Source organism: Oryzias melastigma, linkage group LG16 (genome assembly GCF_002922805.2).
Source record: "Oryzias melastigma strain HK-1 linkage group LG16, ASM292280v2, whole genome shotgun sequence".
Lineage (NCBI taxonomy): Eukaryota > Metazoa > Chordata > Actinopteri > Beloniformes > Adrianichthyidae > Oryzias > Oryzias melastigma.
Window position 1 is genome coordinate 6,797,648 of NC_050527.1, and position 17,620 is coordinate 6,815,267.

The 17,620-nt window shown below is 42.5% G+C and overlaps 1 protein-coding gene across 2 annotated transcripts in view; it reads right to left on the minus strand.

Moving 5' to 3' along the window:
- Nucleotides 1-1,959: 1,959 nt before the first annotated feature.
- The window catches only part of LOC112143415 (glutamate receptor ionotropic, NMDA 2D), a 62,040-nt gene continuing 46,379 nt past the window's right edge, over nucleotides 1,960-17,620 (minus strand). For both annotated transcript variants that reach the window (XM_024267365.2, XM_024267364.2), the window contains exons 13-16: nucleotides 17,298-17,367; nucleotides 17,102-17,219; nucleotides 10,884-11,119; nucleotides 1,960-10,173 (exon numbers count right to left, since the gene is read on the minus strand). In XM_024267365.2, coding sequence (XP_024123133.1) covers nucleotides 7,000-10,173; nucleotides 10,884-11,119; nucleotides 17,102-17,219; nucleotides 17,298-17,367 — 3,598 coding nt within the window. In that variant the 3' untranslated portion in view covers nucleotides 1,960-6,999. The remainder of the gene's footprint in view (nucleotides 10,174-10,883; nucleotides 11,120-17,101; nucleotides 17,220-17,297; nucleotides 17,368-17,620) is intronic.

Genomic DNA, 17,620 nt, shown 5'->3' on the forward strand with positions numbered 1-17,620 from the left:
AGACTTAGACGAACACAGAGGGAAAAGCAGCAGCCATTTGCACAGAAGGTTTCTGTCTCAATGTCTCTCTCCTGCAAACAGATTCTTGGTATCATCTGTGGGTCAGTCAGCTCATTTACCCCGATCAGGAGCCGATGTGGCTCCTGTGAAACGACGGAAGCAGGAGATTGGTTGAGTTGCTGGAAAAAAGAAAATAAATGAGATAAAAGGATGTGTGGATGTTTTTTTTAACTCCACAGATCAAGCTAATGAGTTGTAGAAGCCTGCGGCTCTGCATGGATGATGAAAGAGATGCAGAACTCCCTCAATGCATGGTCCACACGTGTGAAAATCCAAGAGCATGATGGAGTATAAAAACCTAAAAACATACATTATTCCAATATTTAAATTTGCTGAAATGTGTGTTATAATTATTATTACCAATATCTTCCATTGTAACTAGAGGGGAAAGGTTTAGAAACACAATTTAATAAAAATGGACTGTTTGGAAAGAGAAGCTAAAAAATGAAAAGTGATAAGAAAAAGTCATAAATTTGATGGGAAAAATATTAATAGAAAAATAGAGGGTGAAGAGATAGAGGCAAATTATGCAGAGGCAGAATGAGAGAGACCAAGACAGAGAGAGTGAGAGATCGTGTTAAGCCCTGCACTGCAGACATGCGTTACAAATCCCCAGGGAGCCAGAGGAAGATCAGTACAGGATCAATCTGCTGCACCTCAGCAGGGACGCTGCACACTCCTTTCATTCCCGCACACTGTTTATGAACGTATGTGTGTGAGGCCACGGCGTACGTGTGATAATGCCGTGTAACCGTAGAGTTGGAACAAGGGTGACAGAGAATTGGGAGGTTGTGTAGCAGGCGGAGGACGGGAAATTAAAGGGAAAGAGAACCAGGTGGAGAGCAGAGGTTGGTAGATGCTCATCAATCCACCGGTTCAGAACATACATATTTAAGAATGCAATATGGAACCATGCAGCAAGTCTAATACAACACACCTTTTTCAAATAAAAATCCCTGCAGATATGTGAATGTTTGAAGGAAAATAATACAACAAAGAGAAAGGGATGCAGATTCTTGATAGGAGATCAAGGACACGTTTATCTCCTTCAGTCTTTCATTAGAGTCATTATATAGAACAGCATAACACTGACCTTAGATCAGTGTAAGGATGATCCAGCTGCCTGTAACTCAATCTTATTAGAGCGTTAAGTCATTACTGCATGTACACACACAAGCCTCACAATGCAATTAGCTGTTAACCCATCACATTGACAAAGCATAGCCAATTAGCGAATCGCAACCACAAAGGGAGTACAATAAAACCTATTTGACATCCACTCGATGTGTCAGGTATTTAAGTTTTAGGAAAATGCTGTTTCTGCTTTAAGAAATACCAAAGACTTATATGTCCAGCTTCATTAAAAAAAAAAAAAAAATTAAGAAAAACAAGAAAAAAGACAAGCATACACCAAAATAAACCGTAAATACTTTCATGCATGTATGTGTGACCCTTAAAAGAGGAGTAAGCTTCTGCTTTGTTCCAAAAAAGCTCACCTGTATATTATAGGAGTGTTGAGTTTGAACCTGACTTGTTTGATGTGCAGGCAGAGTCTCAGTGCAGGCAGAGAATTAGGTGTGTTGCTCTCTTTGAGGGTGAAGAAAAGGGGATTATGCACTCAGGCCAAATCAAGCCAGAATTCTGACAAGAACTGAGAACCCTCAGAGAAATGTTTGAAAGCAGGCGTGCACAAACTCACACAAACACACACACTGTCAAAAGAGCAGATAATATATGCTTTCATTGCAGACATTCTTCTATAGGGAGGTCTGATTGAGTCATACAATGGATGGGGAATATTTTAACAAGGTTAAATACACAAACGAAAGTAACGCCAAAGCCTTACTTATGATCACATTTGTGACAAAGCAGTTGGAAAGAGACACAGTACCACTGGCATTAATTAAAGAGAATCATATTTTATGAAGCAGTTTTTTTCAGGAAGTAAGTGCAGCACTGACCATCCAGCCCCACCCCAGACAGACAATGTCAAATAAACTAACACATTGAAATCAGGGCATAGACCAGACCAGTCTGGGCTAGAAACAACATCACCCTACAAGCAACCTGCCTCAGCGACTTGTAAGTAGGCCTGTAGTGTTGGCAAGGTTACTGGAACAGAACTGGGCCCCACAAAGATGCTGAGAGCTCTCTCTCTCACACACACACACTGGTTTCTGTGGGTATATGCGCCCTAACACTGTGGTAGTCTGGTTTTCATAGTGCAACCTGCAGGCCATAGACTTGATTGATGCTACGTGTGACACTCCTGTATTTCCTTGATATAATTCATGGCCATTAAAGCCAATGAGGACCCTGTTTGAATTCTGGAGCACCACACATATTGGTTGTCAGGTCTTGGGCCAGTGAGGAGAGGGAGTCGGCTGCACCAGGATCACTTACAAACAGGCCAAGAGTTTCCTCGAGCACACTGTACTAGACTGGACTGGAATATTCAGTACATGCCTTTTACCAAAGAAAAATATAATAAATGAAAGAAGGTCATTATCAAGGGGGGAAATGGAAGGAGAAGCAAGTAGGCAAAGTAAGTAAGACAAATTGGACCTCACTGCCCTAAGCAGGGATTGATGCGAAAGGAAAAAGGAGGACCGTGTGAAGCAGAGGGGAAAGTTCATAATGCAGGCGGACAGTGGCTAACATGCAGAACAGTCGTGGTGAATGTCCTTTTGGTAGGAAAAGTCTTTAAAAAAAGATACTTTTTGGAGAAATGAAAGCGGGTAGGAAATCAGTGCCAGATTAAGAAACATGAGAATGAACGGCTGGTTGAAATGTGCAGTGTGTGGTAAGTATCCACGCACAGCTAATGTGTCGATGTGTGCATTTTTCAGAAGTCGTTGAAGATGAAAAATCAAGTAAAAGGAAAAGTACTGCAGTTACGCTGCGGTGGGCGGATGAATTGTGCTCACGCAATACATCATTTTTCCTGTCAACATTAATAATACGAATCACTTATCTTTAACGCTAAAGACATGCACAAGTTTAGAGGAAGAAAAGCTCCTCCATCCCATCTTATTTCAAGCTGTTAGTGAGATTCAGCCACAAGAAATAACACACAGTTCAGGTGGTAGTTTAATCAACTTCGCATCAAGCCATTTCGAGCCGAGCCAGTCCAGTCTAGATCAGTATTGACAGCAGACGAGTCGCTGCCAGTTTGTCCATCAGCATTCCTCACAAACCAATTTTTCTACAATATTTCCCTCCCCATTCATTCGATCTGGACCAATGGCTGATATTTGACCAGTATCTTGGGAGAAGCCAATGAAATTATGCTATATTACCCAGCAGGCACCAGGTGGTAGCGGTACAGGGAACACCATGGCAACGCCCTTAAAACGCCATGGCAACACCATAGCAACTGTGGCCCCGCTTGCTCGCTGGTGGTGTGGTACAGCCCAGACTTGCTACAGTGGTGTGGTCATTGGATACACACTTCAGTCACATCAGTAATAGTAACATTGTTCATAAATTATTTCTTTAGTCAATAATTTGATCATCATCGTCATCAACAATCAGTCAAAAAGAGCAAGAACACAGTATCTACTGGTCTCTGTTTTTTTGCTAAGTGAAACGGAACAGAACATGATCAAATGAAAAGGGCACTGGATGAGATATCCAACTAAGGAATGTTACCACCGGGTATCAGCAGTTTCAAAATAAAAACAGAGGATGATTATTAGTTCATCTTAAAAAACGAGGAGAAAGAACCTTTGAGGAGAGTAGCAGAAAAAAAAGAGTGACAGAAACATATTGATGTGTAAAAGCAGTGAATGCCAAACTGTTATGTTAGGTAGTACCAGAGGAGTGACAGCTAGAGTAGATACAGATGAATAGAGTTTTGACTTTTACTTGTCTTTTTTGTCACAGGCACTAATGTCTTCACAGTCATATAGGAGGAATCAAAATTGAAAAATGATTTTTGTGTCTAGAATTGCTACAAAGCTAAAACATTTAAAACTATTTCATCTAACACTTCCTCCAAATATACCAAACTTAACTAATATATATATATATACCTGTATGTATATATATGCATATATTTATTTGTACATATATAGTTCTTTATAGATAAATGATAGAATTCAAATGATGATTGAATACAATAAAATATCTCAGTTAAATCACAGTATAACATGGTACATTCTCAAAAACATAGTATATTTCAATATATTTTTTTTCTCAGCATAAAATTAAATGAACCAAAAAAAGCTAGAGGGTTGTCAAGAGTCACTTCTGTTCATGCAGTCACAGACTTAAGTATTAGCGCCTCAATAGAAACTAATAATGCTTAATGACACACCAGGTTTAAGCCCTGTTAGTTGGTGGAAAATGACAAAAACAATCATACAGTTGCTGTACGATTGGCCGTCCTGGTTCCCAAGCATAAGTTATAATTAATCTACACATCTCTCCAACTATAAATCATGGTGATTTCATTCAGCTAAGCATGCAATGTGTGTGGGGATTTTCAAAGGACAGGAAATGGTAAAAGCATTTCTTTAAAAAACAGTTTAAAAAAATTGCCCCACGCAGGCTCAAGGGGGGAAAAAAAAGCAATCCGTGGGCAGTTGAAAGGTACAGTCTGGCCTTAAGAAGGGCAGAGGAGTGAAAAAAGGGGAAGCGAGAAGGTCGACTAACCCTTCGATCTGTGACGACATGCACAAACACAACGCACAGCCCCTCAGATACCAAATCAGCCCCCTACCCCCTCCTTCTAGCCATTGTGAATAGCATCCAAAGAGCTACAAAGAAAGTAGATGTTCTTTTGCTACATCATGTCAACGCTACATTCAACTACATTAGAAGAAGAGCTGGGCTGTGGCTGGTCTTAGTGTGAGAAATGTTGGCACAGATTACACAGAAGATGGCTTTTTGGCACAAAACATGAGGCTACATATTACTGTTCAATCTTTAATATGTAGCATTTTAATAGTGACGTTAGTTACCGTTTATTGGGTGCTGACAATTGTGTCCGTTTATTACTCTCACATTCAACCAAATTAGCTGAAATACACCCTACCAGCGAGAAATGAATTAAATAAACTGAACATCTGACCCTGATCTAATTTTATACCATGAAGCAAAACACCAAAAGGATCTGCCACTGCTTCGCTGTCACATTGAGGGTGGGAATATTGCTCAAAGTCAAACAGTCATCTGATAATCTTGATAAAAGGAGTTATCACTGACTGCACTCAGTAAAGTGTCAGTTACTGCATGTGCACCTCAAAACATTCACAGTATGTTGTTCAGTCTTATTTGCCAAATGAAGTCATGAGTGAAAGTATTAGCTCTGGAAAGATGTCTTGACATTGACGTATTTAGATCTGGCTTATAATGACCTTAACGGTTCACAGCAGCGACATTACTTCATCTAGTAAATAATGGTATCAGTAAAGAAGCCTTGAGATTGTGCTCTGGCACACATCAGAAAAGTACACAGAGGAATTGTGCTTCACATAATCCATCATCCACAAACTCAGCTATGGCACTAAAGAATCAATGGGCTCAAACATTTTTTTTTGTTTTTACCTCTAGATAAATCCTAACCTTTTGAATTTGCTGTGGCAATAATAGAGTCTAGAGTTTCACTTTCAATTATTGGACTTACCACAAATCTCACACACATCTCAAAAGCTTATTTGAGTATTTTGCAGCCATCTAGTGCCAATTACAGATACTGCAACACTTCCTGATCTACATATAAAAGGCTGAATTAGAGTTGGATAAGAAAAGATAAGGTTTTATTTCATCTCCATTCAAAGATCATCAGTAAAAATTTGGCAATGCTATTAGATCATTCCCACTTCCAACACTAGCCACATCCAGACTCCTCTTTGATTAAACACTACTACAGTCAGAGAAACATATTGACAGAGTAAAAACAAAGAATGGGAAGAGAAGTCTCAATAAGAAAAGCAAAGACAGACATGAAAGGAAGTTCTGCTACACGTCTATGTCGTTCTTGTTGTAACTTCTCTTATTAACGTTTAGAGCGTTGTTCAGATTCAACTTGCCACTGGACCAGTGAAGACATGATGAGCTCCAACTCAGTTGACCAACTGATTAAAAGAGTTTCTAGGAAAACATGACATCAAATAGATGGTCCTGGGGTAGAGCTAGATGGGACTGATGGCGCCATGAGGTCAAAGGGCAAATAAGTAGCACTGTCCTCTCTGTTCTTTGAAAGGTGATCAGGCAGACAGTGCATGAGAGAGGTGACTGCATTGCTTTTCATATCAACTGATTTAAAAAAGGGAAGAAAAAGGAGAAGTCTCTCTAACACCGAGAAGCAGTGTCCAGTTCAAAAGCCAACAGCCCAATGAGGGAACGGAGTCTGACTCCATTGACTAAACACTGCTCTTTTGGGAGAAGTGGGCCTCTCCCTATCCCACTGAGATGTGTTCTCAAAGCCAGAGGGAGGGAGACGTTTTGAGCATTTTCTTTGTGTGCATGCATGTGTATGCAAACATGACATCATTACTCACAGGTTGGAGATTATTGTTATCCAGAGTTGTTACTCGGGGAGGGGAGGAGAACCGAAGATGACATCACAAAGCTCATTTCTGAGCAGAGGAGAAGTTCTGGGGAAGTTGTCCCAGGTGATGCAACCTCACCTTCACTCTCGTCATCATTGGAGCCATCCAGGCGGATGTAGCTCCTCACCCTTGTGTGGCTTCTCACGGTCGCCCTCACAAGAACACGCACAATGGAGTGGGTGGTACTGTTCTCTCCAAGAGTGGAGTTAGAAATGTAACTCCTTTCCAGATTAGTTCCTGTAGTGATGGTTGCTAATTGATTACCAATGGCCACCAGGGCAGCCATTTCTCTGGTGTTATCCCTGGCTCCAGCTGCCACGGTACCATGGTTTTCAATAGCACTGGTGCTCGCTCCCACGTCTCCCTCTCTCCTCTCCCCCTGTCATACCTCACTTTCCAGGCTGGAAAAGTGGGCCGATCCTCGGCGTGAGCACAAGCTCTTGGCTTTGAGTGGCAGGTGGGGAGAGTAGAACCTCCGTGGCTGTGGCACAGAGCGCAGTCTTTGATACTGGAGTTTGGCACTGGCTGAAGCCTGAGCCTGTCCTGCTATCCCTACCCCTGCTGGTGGTGAGATGGAAGATGAGGAAGGAGGAGGAGGAATTGGCATTGGGAGAGAGGTGGCCTGTTGTGGTGATGATGGTGTGGGTGGTGGTGGGTGATCTGTGGGTTGTGTGCTGAGGCTGAGGTTAGACTGGCTGCCTGATTTGGCCTGACTAGAATCTGGTTTGGAAGGCAGAGACTTAGGATGGGAACCCCCGCTAAAGCTGTGGCAGTGGGGAATAAGCTCTTCTTGGCTATGGGAATGCGCTGAGGATCCTCTCTTGGAGTGAGAGGTTTGAGACCGACTATGAGGATGGGGGTATGGATGTGGGTGGGGGTACAGACTACAGGAACACATTGTTGACCGTCCTGCTTCTTCCCCCAATTCCCTACTTCGCCCTTTGCTTTTGGCTCCTCCTCTTTTTAACTTTTTCTCTCCTTTGACAGGAATCTTGTCCATAGACCAGTATCGCCTAGGAGGAGGAAAGGCTGCCGGAGGAGGTGGCCACTGTGAGCCCAACCCTCCACTCCCTCCACCAGATCCCCAACCAACACCTGGCCCTGAGCCCCAAAAGTCACCTCCAAACCAGCCCTCCGCTCTGGTTCCCAGTAAAGAATCATCTCGACTGTTGATACTACCTCCTTTCTCTCTGGAGGGGTAAGTACCAAAGAACCAGCCTCCTCCACCTATGCCCCCTATTCCAGTGCCACCTCCTGCTCCTTCATCCCAGTATCTTTCAAAACGGCCAAATTCCCCTGAAGATCCCTCGTCTGAGTAACTGTCTTCTAGCCTGGTCCTGTCCCTCTCTGACTCAGAAACTGTCCCCCTTCCTGTTCTCCTTCCCCTCTCCTCCAAACGTTCTCTAGCGTCATTCCTCTCCTCCTCTTCGTCATCATCTTCTTCATCAGAGTCCCATTCGTGAAAGGACAGCCCTTCTCTAGTCTGCGCTTTCTCTTTTTCATAGCGCATTAACAATGGACGACGCTCTCCAACTTTACTGCTGTCTTCTCTATCGGTTCTTCCACCTCTTCTCCGCTTGGAAGATGGAAGAAGTGGATGAAAGGATGACGGATGAGCATTTGACCCATCTCCTCTACCATTTCCCCAAAATTTTACAGATGCAGGAAGTTTATTCAAGTTGGGATAGCGCTTACTGGTGGTGTTATGTCTGGAATGAGAATGTGAAGATTTCGGCCTTCTCTCCCTGCTTCTTCTACTTTCCTCCTCTTCCCTGTCAATGCCCTCTTCTCCTCCCTCTCTCCTGTTCCTCTCCCTTTCCCCTTCCCATGAGTCCCGCCCTTTCTCTGCAAATGTGTTTCTATACTGGGAAGAAAAGGAAGCGTAGTCTTGTATTCCTCCTTCCCTCTCCCCCTCAGGTTCTCCTTCTCTCTCCAGTTCTACATCTCCCTCCTCTGGCTCAGACCGTTTTCCCCCAATGGATTTCTTCCTCTTCTTAGTTTTAAGCGCCTTCTTTTTCTTTTTCACCTTCCTACGCTTCCTCTCTCTCTCCCTCTCTCGTTCTCTTTCTTCCCTCTTTTTTCTCTTTTTGTTCTTTTTCTTTCTCTTCTTTTCTTTCTCTTTTTCTTTCCTCCTCCTCTTCACCATTTTTTGTCTCTCAGCATCTCCAACACTTCCACGCCGGTCCCTGTCATTCCAGCTGGCCCACCACTCTTGGAGCTGGGACAGCTGGCTACCTCCTCTTTCCCGCTCTCGTTCCCTTTCTCTGTCACCCCAGGATGTGCGTGGTTTTCTGGGGGGTATGGGGGGTGGCAAGCGGCCGTGGCTGAGGGAACGAGGCCGGATGATTGAGCGTTCCCTCTCTCTTCCTCTTCCAAGGAGAAGGCTTGACTCTTCTGTCAGCTCCTCGTCATCATCATCTTCTCCATCTAGTCCTCCAGTTCTGTCATCTGCACTCCTGGAGGAGCTGTAAGAATACGTGGGAGACGAGGAGCGAGACGACGATGCAGATGACGAAGAGGACGTGGACGAGGTGGTTGACGAAGCGGATGAGGAGGTATAGTGCAAGGATGCTGAGGGAGAAGGAGGAGTGTAGGAGGGACTGAGCGGCACTGGTACAGGAAGTGAGAGTGGTGGAGAAAGAGGACGTGCCCTCCTCCCTCCTCCGTCCCTGACACCATCTCGTGCTCCTCCTCTTCGTCCTAAAGGTAGAATGTTCTCGTAGAGTGGTCCACCAGGCTCTTTGGGTTTTTTGGGCCTGCGTTTTCTCCAGAAGGATGAAGGAAGAGGGGGAGAGGGGTGTGGCAGTGGGGGTGTAGGAGGCAAGGGGGCCTGACTCTTAGGAGGCAGTCTGGGAGTACCCAGAGGTTTAACAGTGCCTTTCCCCTGACCTCCACCGCCACCTCCCACAACCTTCTTCCCCACCCCATGATCCATGTTCTTCTCTGAGAAGAAGGCCACGCTAGCTGGAGGGGGTTGGGGGTGGCCCCTCGGCATAGTCTTGGGGGTCTGGGTCCCTACCTGTTGCTCCATGCAGGGCCCCAGTCCCTCAGGGTCAATGGGACCATAATATCTTTTATAGCCATCAAGCCCCCCACCTCCTCCAGCCGCTGAAGCCCAGTTCGGTGGGACTTTCTGTGCAAAGGGTCCCATGTCATTGATGGCCCCTCGTACAGCCATGGGGTTGGTGGCTGCAACAGTTTTGGGCAGTCTCCAGCGATCCACCACAGCCAGCCGACGGTCTGGCCTTGGCAAGAAAGTGGAGCAAGGAAGGGGCGCACCAGCGATGGGGTTGCTGGAGGAACCCAGTGCTGTCCCAGAATGCAACACGGTGGGAGGAGAACCTGGTAGAGGTGTTTTGTAGACCGGCTGCGGTTGCTGCTGCTGCTGGGGTTGTTGCTGCTGTTGAGCCATGGCAAGAGCTGGGTTCGTCATAGATGTTGAGACAACATGTGGCTGAGATGAAACTGTAACCATTGCAGTGTGGTGATGTGAAGGCAAAGATTTAGCTCCACTTGGTGCCGTTTCATCCTCAAAGCTGCAGCAACTATACATGCCCTAATGCATGAAAAGAAAAAAAACAAGATTGCTTTTGTCAGTGGACACCCAACATATAAAAAGGTGTTGTTGCTTTATTTGACTGATTTACTGAAGTTACATTGCACTTCAACATATTGTCAAAGATAATAGGAATATTTTGTAGTTGTAACTTTCAGTATAAGTGTTGGTAAAGTGAAGTAGAAAAAAGGAGGGAGATTTGGAATAGGAATAAAACAGAAAAAAAAAGTTTTTTTCTTGGGAAGAGCAAAAATACTTAATTATTATTGTTTTTATTCTAATTATTTTGTCATGGGTGCCAATACCAAATCTGGTAAGATGGTTGTTTGCTTGTTTGGAGTTAGGAAGCAAGAGGTTTGTCACTTAATAATTTTAGCCTGAACTAAGACTTTATAAACACAAACACCTTCCCCAAATGGCAACTAAATTTAATCATCACTTGTGTATAATGTGGAAGGCTTCCTTTTTGATGAATAAAAAAAAAAAAAACATAAAAAAACAGATTTTAGCTTTAATTAATCTCATAGGTTAAGTGAAACCCCCCAAAATGACCCCATGCCTCACACTTCCCATTTCTCCCAATCATTAACAGAAACAGTGCAGAAAAAATAGCACCAAATGCATGGTCACATGGTAATGCAGCTGCTACATTAAGCTTGTCACTTGAAAGGGGGTGCTGATGGTGAAATACAAAGTGCAGAAACACTTACCCTGCTGATTGCCAAGAGAAAGTCCAGTTTGCCAGAACTAGTGGCCATGCAGTGACGGAGCTTCCAGTACACTAAATGTTCCCAGGCAAAAACGAGAAGACTGAGGCCCATGGCCACCAGGAGCATGTAGAAGACCCCAGCCATGTTGTCAATGTCCAGCTTGCTGCTCATCACCTCAATTTTGTCATTATGGCAGATGCCTGACAACCAGAGGCGCTCCAGCATTTCAATTTCATCTGTAAGGAGGGTGAAGGAAAACAAATGGAAGCCAGTGAATGTAGGAAGTTAAAATGATAAAAACACAGAGAAAGAAGAAATCAAAAATACAAGTGTGTTAAAGACCCACTCTAGCTGTGATTTTGGTGTTTTTAATATGCTCTTGTGGCATTTTTCTAATGATGGAGAACATATATAAAGAAAATCGCCTTTTTTAGTCTTCATTCAAATCGTTGTGAGTCAGGAGCAGATGAAAAAATGCAGTTGGAATAAACTTGTAGCTGTGATGTAGAAGCTACAGTCGGACAGCCCTAAACTCCCTGCTGGATTCTGATGCATCCACTTGCAGAGAAATAGATCCATGTACAATAAAAACAGCAGAATCATAATTAAAATTCCACTGGAAACACTTTTAAAATAGCTCATAAGATGATCAGAATGGGTCTTTGAAGCAGTTAGGATAAAAGGAGCTGCAATTTTGATAGAAAATAGTTGTTCATTTTAGTTTGATGTAGAGGTTAAATCGAGCTTTGAAAATGTCTTTTTAGAATGCCAGTTCAGTGACTACCTAATAGAAGATAAAAAATAAATATATAAAAACAGTGATATACAGAAGTTAAAACATTGCAGAAAATCATTCCTCTTTGTAAAATATCAATACATTGAAATCAGTTCATTTTGAGACTACTTTTTTCCCATTTTACATCTGCTTGGCTAAGTGTAGAGGTTCTGAAAATACAACTAGATATAAAAGATGCTAATAAGAGCAGTGAAGTTTTGCCCTGGAGTTTTGAATTTTTTTCCCCATTGAAATTTAAAGTCTAGATCCAGTTTTCCCTCTGTGTAACACAGACTTTCCAAGAATGTATTAGTTATTTCAGATTAGCTCCATTGTGATACTCTTCATTTTCTGGACGATATAGTGCATATTGCAGTATATCGTCCGATGTTTTAAAATAGCAAAGAGAAAGGAGATGGAGAAAGGAAGAAAGTCTAAGACAATGAAGCAGCACATGGAAGCAAAATGGCACTGACAACCTAATCTCAGCATTGTAAACCAGAACAAATGAGACTGGGCTATGAAAGAGGGACCAGGAGAGACGGGGAGAAGGTTGGATTGGTGGAACAAACATGGTCAAGAGAAGGACAACTAACAAGAGAAGTGGGAAGACAGCCTTATAAACAGAAAAAAAGGTGATCTGCATTCTTTCCCGGCCCACTAAGGCGCCGGGGGAAATGAGACAGACGCTGTTCAACGTGCTGAGAGAAGGAGAGAAAGATGAAGGAACAAGGAACTGAAATTATGTCACTGTGACAAACAGTGGAGCACTCCTCAGTTTGAAAAGGATAAGAACAGGGAAAATTGGGGAAAATGGGATGAGAGAGCGAAAACCGAAAGGAGACATAGACAGAAGCAGAGAGCGAGGAGATCATAATCATTTAATTGTACTAGAGGGATGGTCAGAATCTCCATCTATGTGGAAAGCTCCCGAGGATTTGAGATTGTCTTCTTTACAGCTCCTGGTAACAAGGCAAGACTGCTTTACCTCTGCCTGCTCCTTTATGATCTCGCTGGCATAGACTGTCTAAACTTTGCTGCTAAAGCTGCGACTGGCTGCAAAGGTTGCTCGTGTAACCATAGAGATGGACGGCTCTAAAATGCAGCGAATGATTTGTGGAGGAATTAAAGCAACAGATTTTCCGACAGAGCTTTCTCTTACACAAATAACAATGGCTACACGAGCGGCACTGCAATAATGAAGTGCAAAGTTTGCCTTTGCTGCATGTTAAAGTCTGTGAACTGTTTCACATCAAACAGCTAGACTCGGCCTTAAAAGCTGATAAGTCACACATCTAGTTGCAACACTACTGTGCGCTGTAAGAACTCAAGGTCTTGGCTTCTTATTTGAGCCATCATTAGCTCTGCTTGCGAGGCTTAGTTGAAGCTGATTCAGTCATCTGTGTGAGCAGGCTAATGTGTCTCCTGTAGAACATCATTAGCCAGTCAGCCGTTGCCTGCAGCAACAGCAACAGATGGACACAGTGGTACTGCAGCCCACTGGTAGATTCAGGTAACAACTCCCTGTCTTTGCTTCGCTTTCACACACATTCCACGACTGAAAGGCCTGTTTCCACTGTTTCTGTTCTCCACTGGTGCAGACTTATTAGTGTCATTAACCTTCTGTCTAAATTTGACAGTGCTAAGAAAACCAATAAATGGGAAGCCTTCACACATTTAAGATGTTTTTCCTCAAATCTAAATGGCAATTACCGTGTTTTTCAGAGTATAAGTCACGTTTTGTAGCAGTTGATTTTAAAAATAAATATTGGCTCGTTATTTTCCTCAGTGGCAACTAGTTGTGATAGTATCAACACCAAGGCTAGGTATTATAGTCATTAATAATACATCATTAGTTTTGGTATCGAATGCGCTACGAAAGTATTGATTACTAATTAATAAACAAGAAAATCAATATCAGTGCATCATTTCTGAGTATTTTTGGTAAATAGATGAGTTACTCCAGTGTTCTGTGTTGAAACTCCCCCCTGCTCATAGTGTTTTGAACTGTTCCAGAACACAGATACATACACTAAAATGTGTAAATACATGGAAGAAAGAGTGATCCCAGGGAATGAGGAACCTTTGCTAAGGTGGGAGAAAAAAATGACAGGGCATTTTCACTATTGAGTAAAGTGGTAAAGAAATATCTCGGAACTGTTGCTACATCTGTACATCTGTTGCAGACATTGACTGTATATGAGAACTGGACTGAGTGACCCCTCCCCCCTCACATTCCAAATAGGAATTACCTGCTGATCCCAAAAAGCTGAAATCCCATAGACTTCTACTGAGAAATAAACAGCTATTATTCAGTCATTTTATTTGTCAGAATAAACATTTTTCGCTGCACTGCATCATTTTGATATGTTCTTGTTAATCCTAATTTTTTTACGATATTTTTTCTGTAGCGCAAGTTATTTCAAGCTTGTAAACTGACCAATCAGATGCCTCAATAAAAGTAGGTGGACTCACATTGAACGTTCAAAGAGTTTGATTGGCAGATTTTCCTTAGCCTTCTTTCAGTGGAAGGGGTGTGGCCCTCTGACATACTCACTACTGATTGGAGAGTGTAGTTGTCAAAGAAATGTAGACTTAGACAGACATGGATTATCATGGCTTACTGAGGACGTTTGGTTCCAACATGGCGATGGACATATCCCGGTAAAATGGGAACTGAAATGACTTTATTTGGTTGGAACAAGAAGTAAATAATTTTCAATGGCTAATGTCTCACCCACTCGGTCCAGTTCTTTATATACAGTCAATGGTTCCAGCAGAGAGGCTGTTTTCAAAGACACAATCGTCTCAAACCTGAAATGTTAATATGCTACTGTTCATAAACACCAATCCGAAACTATAAAGATGTTATTTTATTTTTTTAACATTTTTATCTATTTACATTTATGTTAATATATTTTTTTATGTTTTTTTTTATTTTGAACCTTACACAAAAATGTTTTTATTTGACCTATCTTTGATTGTATTTGTTTTTTTAGGATAACTAATAATATGCTTAAGAAGAAAAATAAATCCTCAAAAACTGAACCGGAATCGGTATCTGATAATAGGAATCAAATATTTTACACAAAAAATAATCGGTATCGGATTGAATATTAAAACTGTGGTATCCCACATCACTACTGACATCCAGTTTCCCTTTGGCAGCTGTTAGCAGGAAACAACCACTAAATAGGCGTGTGTATTAGTATTGCTGCTATTGCTACTAATATTAATGCAGAAGAAGTTTCATCCAAAAAAAACATGGATCTGATTGTTCTCCCTCTGAACTTTATGACATTTTTCTTATTTGCATTGAGACATTATTATTATTATTATTCCACTTATTTATGCTTTTCTCTTCTTTATTATCTATTTTTATTTGGCTCATGCGACTTATACTTCTTATACTCTGGAAAATACGATACTATCGTTGGATTCGTCTTGCGGCTGTTTGTCTCCCTCTTCTAACTCTCGTTACCGCGAACGCCTAAACTTTAGTGATGACAGAGTATTCACAGCCAACTTAAGTCTGCCAAATTTGGCAGGTGTGTTACATTCTCTCTCCACTTATGTTGTTCCTGGCAGGCCGGGTCAGGGAGAGCTGGCAACACTGCTAGTGTGAACCAAAAAGAGCAAATAAAAAAAAAAAAGACCCTATTAGCTGGTGTGAGTGTGCCTGCATGTATAAAGTTAAAAGAAGCAGTGAGTATGTTTGCAGTTTGCAGAATGCCAGATGTGGCATGATTCCAGACCCATCCAGAGACACAGAGCCTTACAGTTGTTGAGCAATAAACCATGGCTTTTTGCAACACTGGCACCAAACCCTTCTACATTCATCTTTATAAAAAAAAAAAGAAAGAAGGAAAAAAAGAAAGAGCAAGTTTCTCACTTTTTAGCATCAACTCAATGAATAATATATTCTAGGAATCAAAGTCATGATAATATGCAAAAAATAAAGTGCTTCTGATAAGAGGGGGGATGGCAAATCTTGCCACTCAGCTGTTTTGCTTTTATCAGTCCATAAGATGCAGTGAGATCAATGCACCATCTCTTGAAGCTGTGGTGTGAATCACCACAGGCAGCAACGAGGAGAACAATATACTCACAGGGTAGAGAAGTGCTCTGCTCTCCTCTAATGCAGTTGTAAAATGATACGACTCGACACGGCAGGGGACAATAATGATGTAACGCAGTGACATGACTTAGCCCCAGCCGAAGGTGCGACGCTGCGCTCTTGAGCCGCAGGGTGATTGTTGAGATGCAGCCTTTGAGGGTACAATGAAATGCAAGCCCCCGCCCTGCTTCTTTCCACATCCAAACAAACTAATCCTCTTCCTTAGTAATCCACTTCAATAATGCCTGCCTTACAAGTACACCTCAGAGCTTTCAACGGCACACTTTGACTGGATCCATTCACTGTATACAGCTTATGATAAAGATTTTTTGCCACACAGAGCTCGTGAACACACAAAGTTATAAACAAAGATGAGATCAAGCGAAAAGTCAGATACTGGCCTCCACTTACACACACACACGGCAAACTTCTTTTTTAAGGTCCAGCTATTCAGCTCCAGACATTTAATAGATCTTGGCACCAAACTGGCACTATCAGTGTGAAAGCAGCTAAAGTGTCGGCGTGCCAAAAGCAGCTGAAGGGCTTTGTCTGCTGGGCCATAACCAAAGCTGATTTAAAACACAACGAAAAGGAAAACAAGCTGGATCTGATTGTGACAAAGGAATCCGTGTGGCTGACTGTGTAAAATGACAATCAAGCATTAGTGCACTGACAGCTTTTGCTGAAAAAAGAAAAAGAATCAGGGAAATCAGGGAACCGTCCTGTAATGGATTAGTCTAACACACAATATGACAAACTGAAGAGTAATTATTTAGATATATCTTATGTCGCCTGTATCTTCATTTTTCCTGAGCCCACTCTCTAAATCATCAGTTAGGTGTTTCTTCTCAGTTTTGTCTCCTGCACATCCTCACACTCTGTCAGTTTCAGCTAATCTCTGCGTGCAAATCCGTCAGCACACAAGTTGTGACTTATTATAACTCTGACTCACACAAGTAAGGCATTTTCTCTTTTACAGCTCTAAACTGAAAAAAGGAAAGACGGAGCAAGGGAGAGAAGTTTATGAGTAAGAGGAGAAAGTGTGTTCACAAACATTTCCCTGCTTCATGTCCCCTCTTTTTTATTTTCTCCTCCTTTCCTCTGACCTATAAAGAGGCTCACAAACCTCTTCAAAAGCTCAATCAGCCCTCTCGAAATCATAACGATTCCCCTCCTCACAATCAAAACACCTTTCGTTTTCTCCTATATTTGCTTGATCCTCTTTTAGCATCCCCTCACTCATCTACCCCCTGCGTCCTCCATCCGTCCCGCTTCCTTATGCTTCTCCGTCACTCATCGCCCAACCTTATAGTCCTCAGTTCTTACCATCTCCCACCAGCTGCAGTAGGGCGAGGTCAAGAGGACGTTTCCAGCGTGAGTTTTTGTGCAGGGCGATACCGTAGCCTGTGGTGGCAAAAACCTTCCCCGAGCCTATGGTCATCACCTTAAAGGAAGCAGCAAAGGCTCAATTACTGAGGTAAACAAGTGTGTTTTCAAGTTCATGCTCAGTGTCGAGCCTCACCTTACAACCTTCGTCCTTTCTGGCCATATAGTTCAATACCGCAGCATCATAAATAAAAGCGTCCAGCTTCCTGTAAAGAGAATGAGGAACAATTCATTCATCATTTAATGGGAGCCGTGCAACTCTAGATCGACTGAGACAGAGAAGGTGTATCTGCAATGTTCCTGAGGAAGGAGTGGTGCAGACAGCACGAAGAATGACGGAAAAGGCATAAAAGTTAAATATGGACAAGGATAAGGAGGAAGGGTGGAATAGTAAAACAAGCTTGACTGCAAGAGTGAGAGCACAAGGAGAATAAAATAAGGCAGAAATCAGCTAAAGAT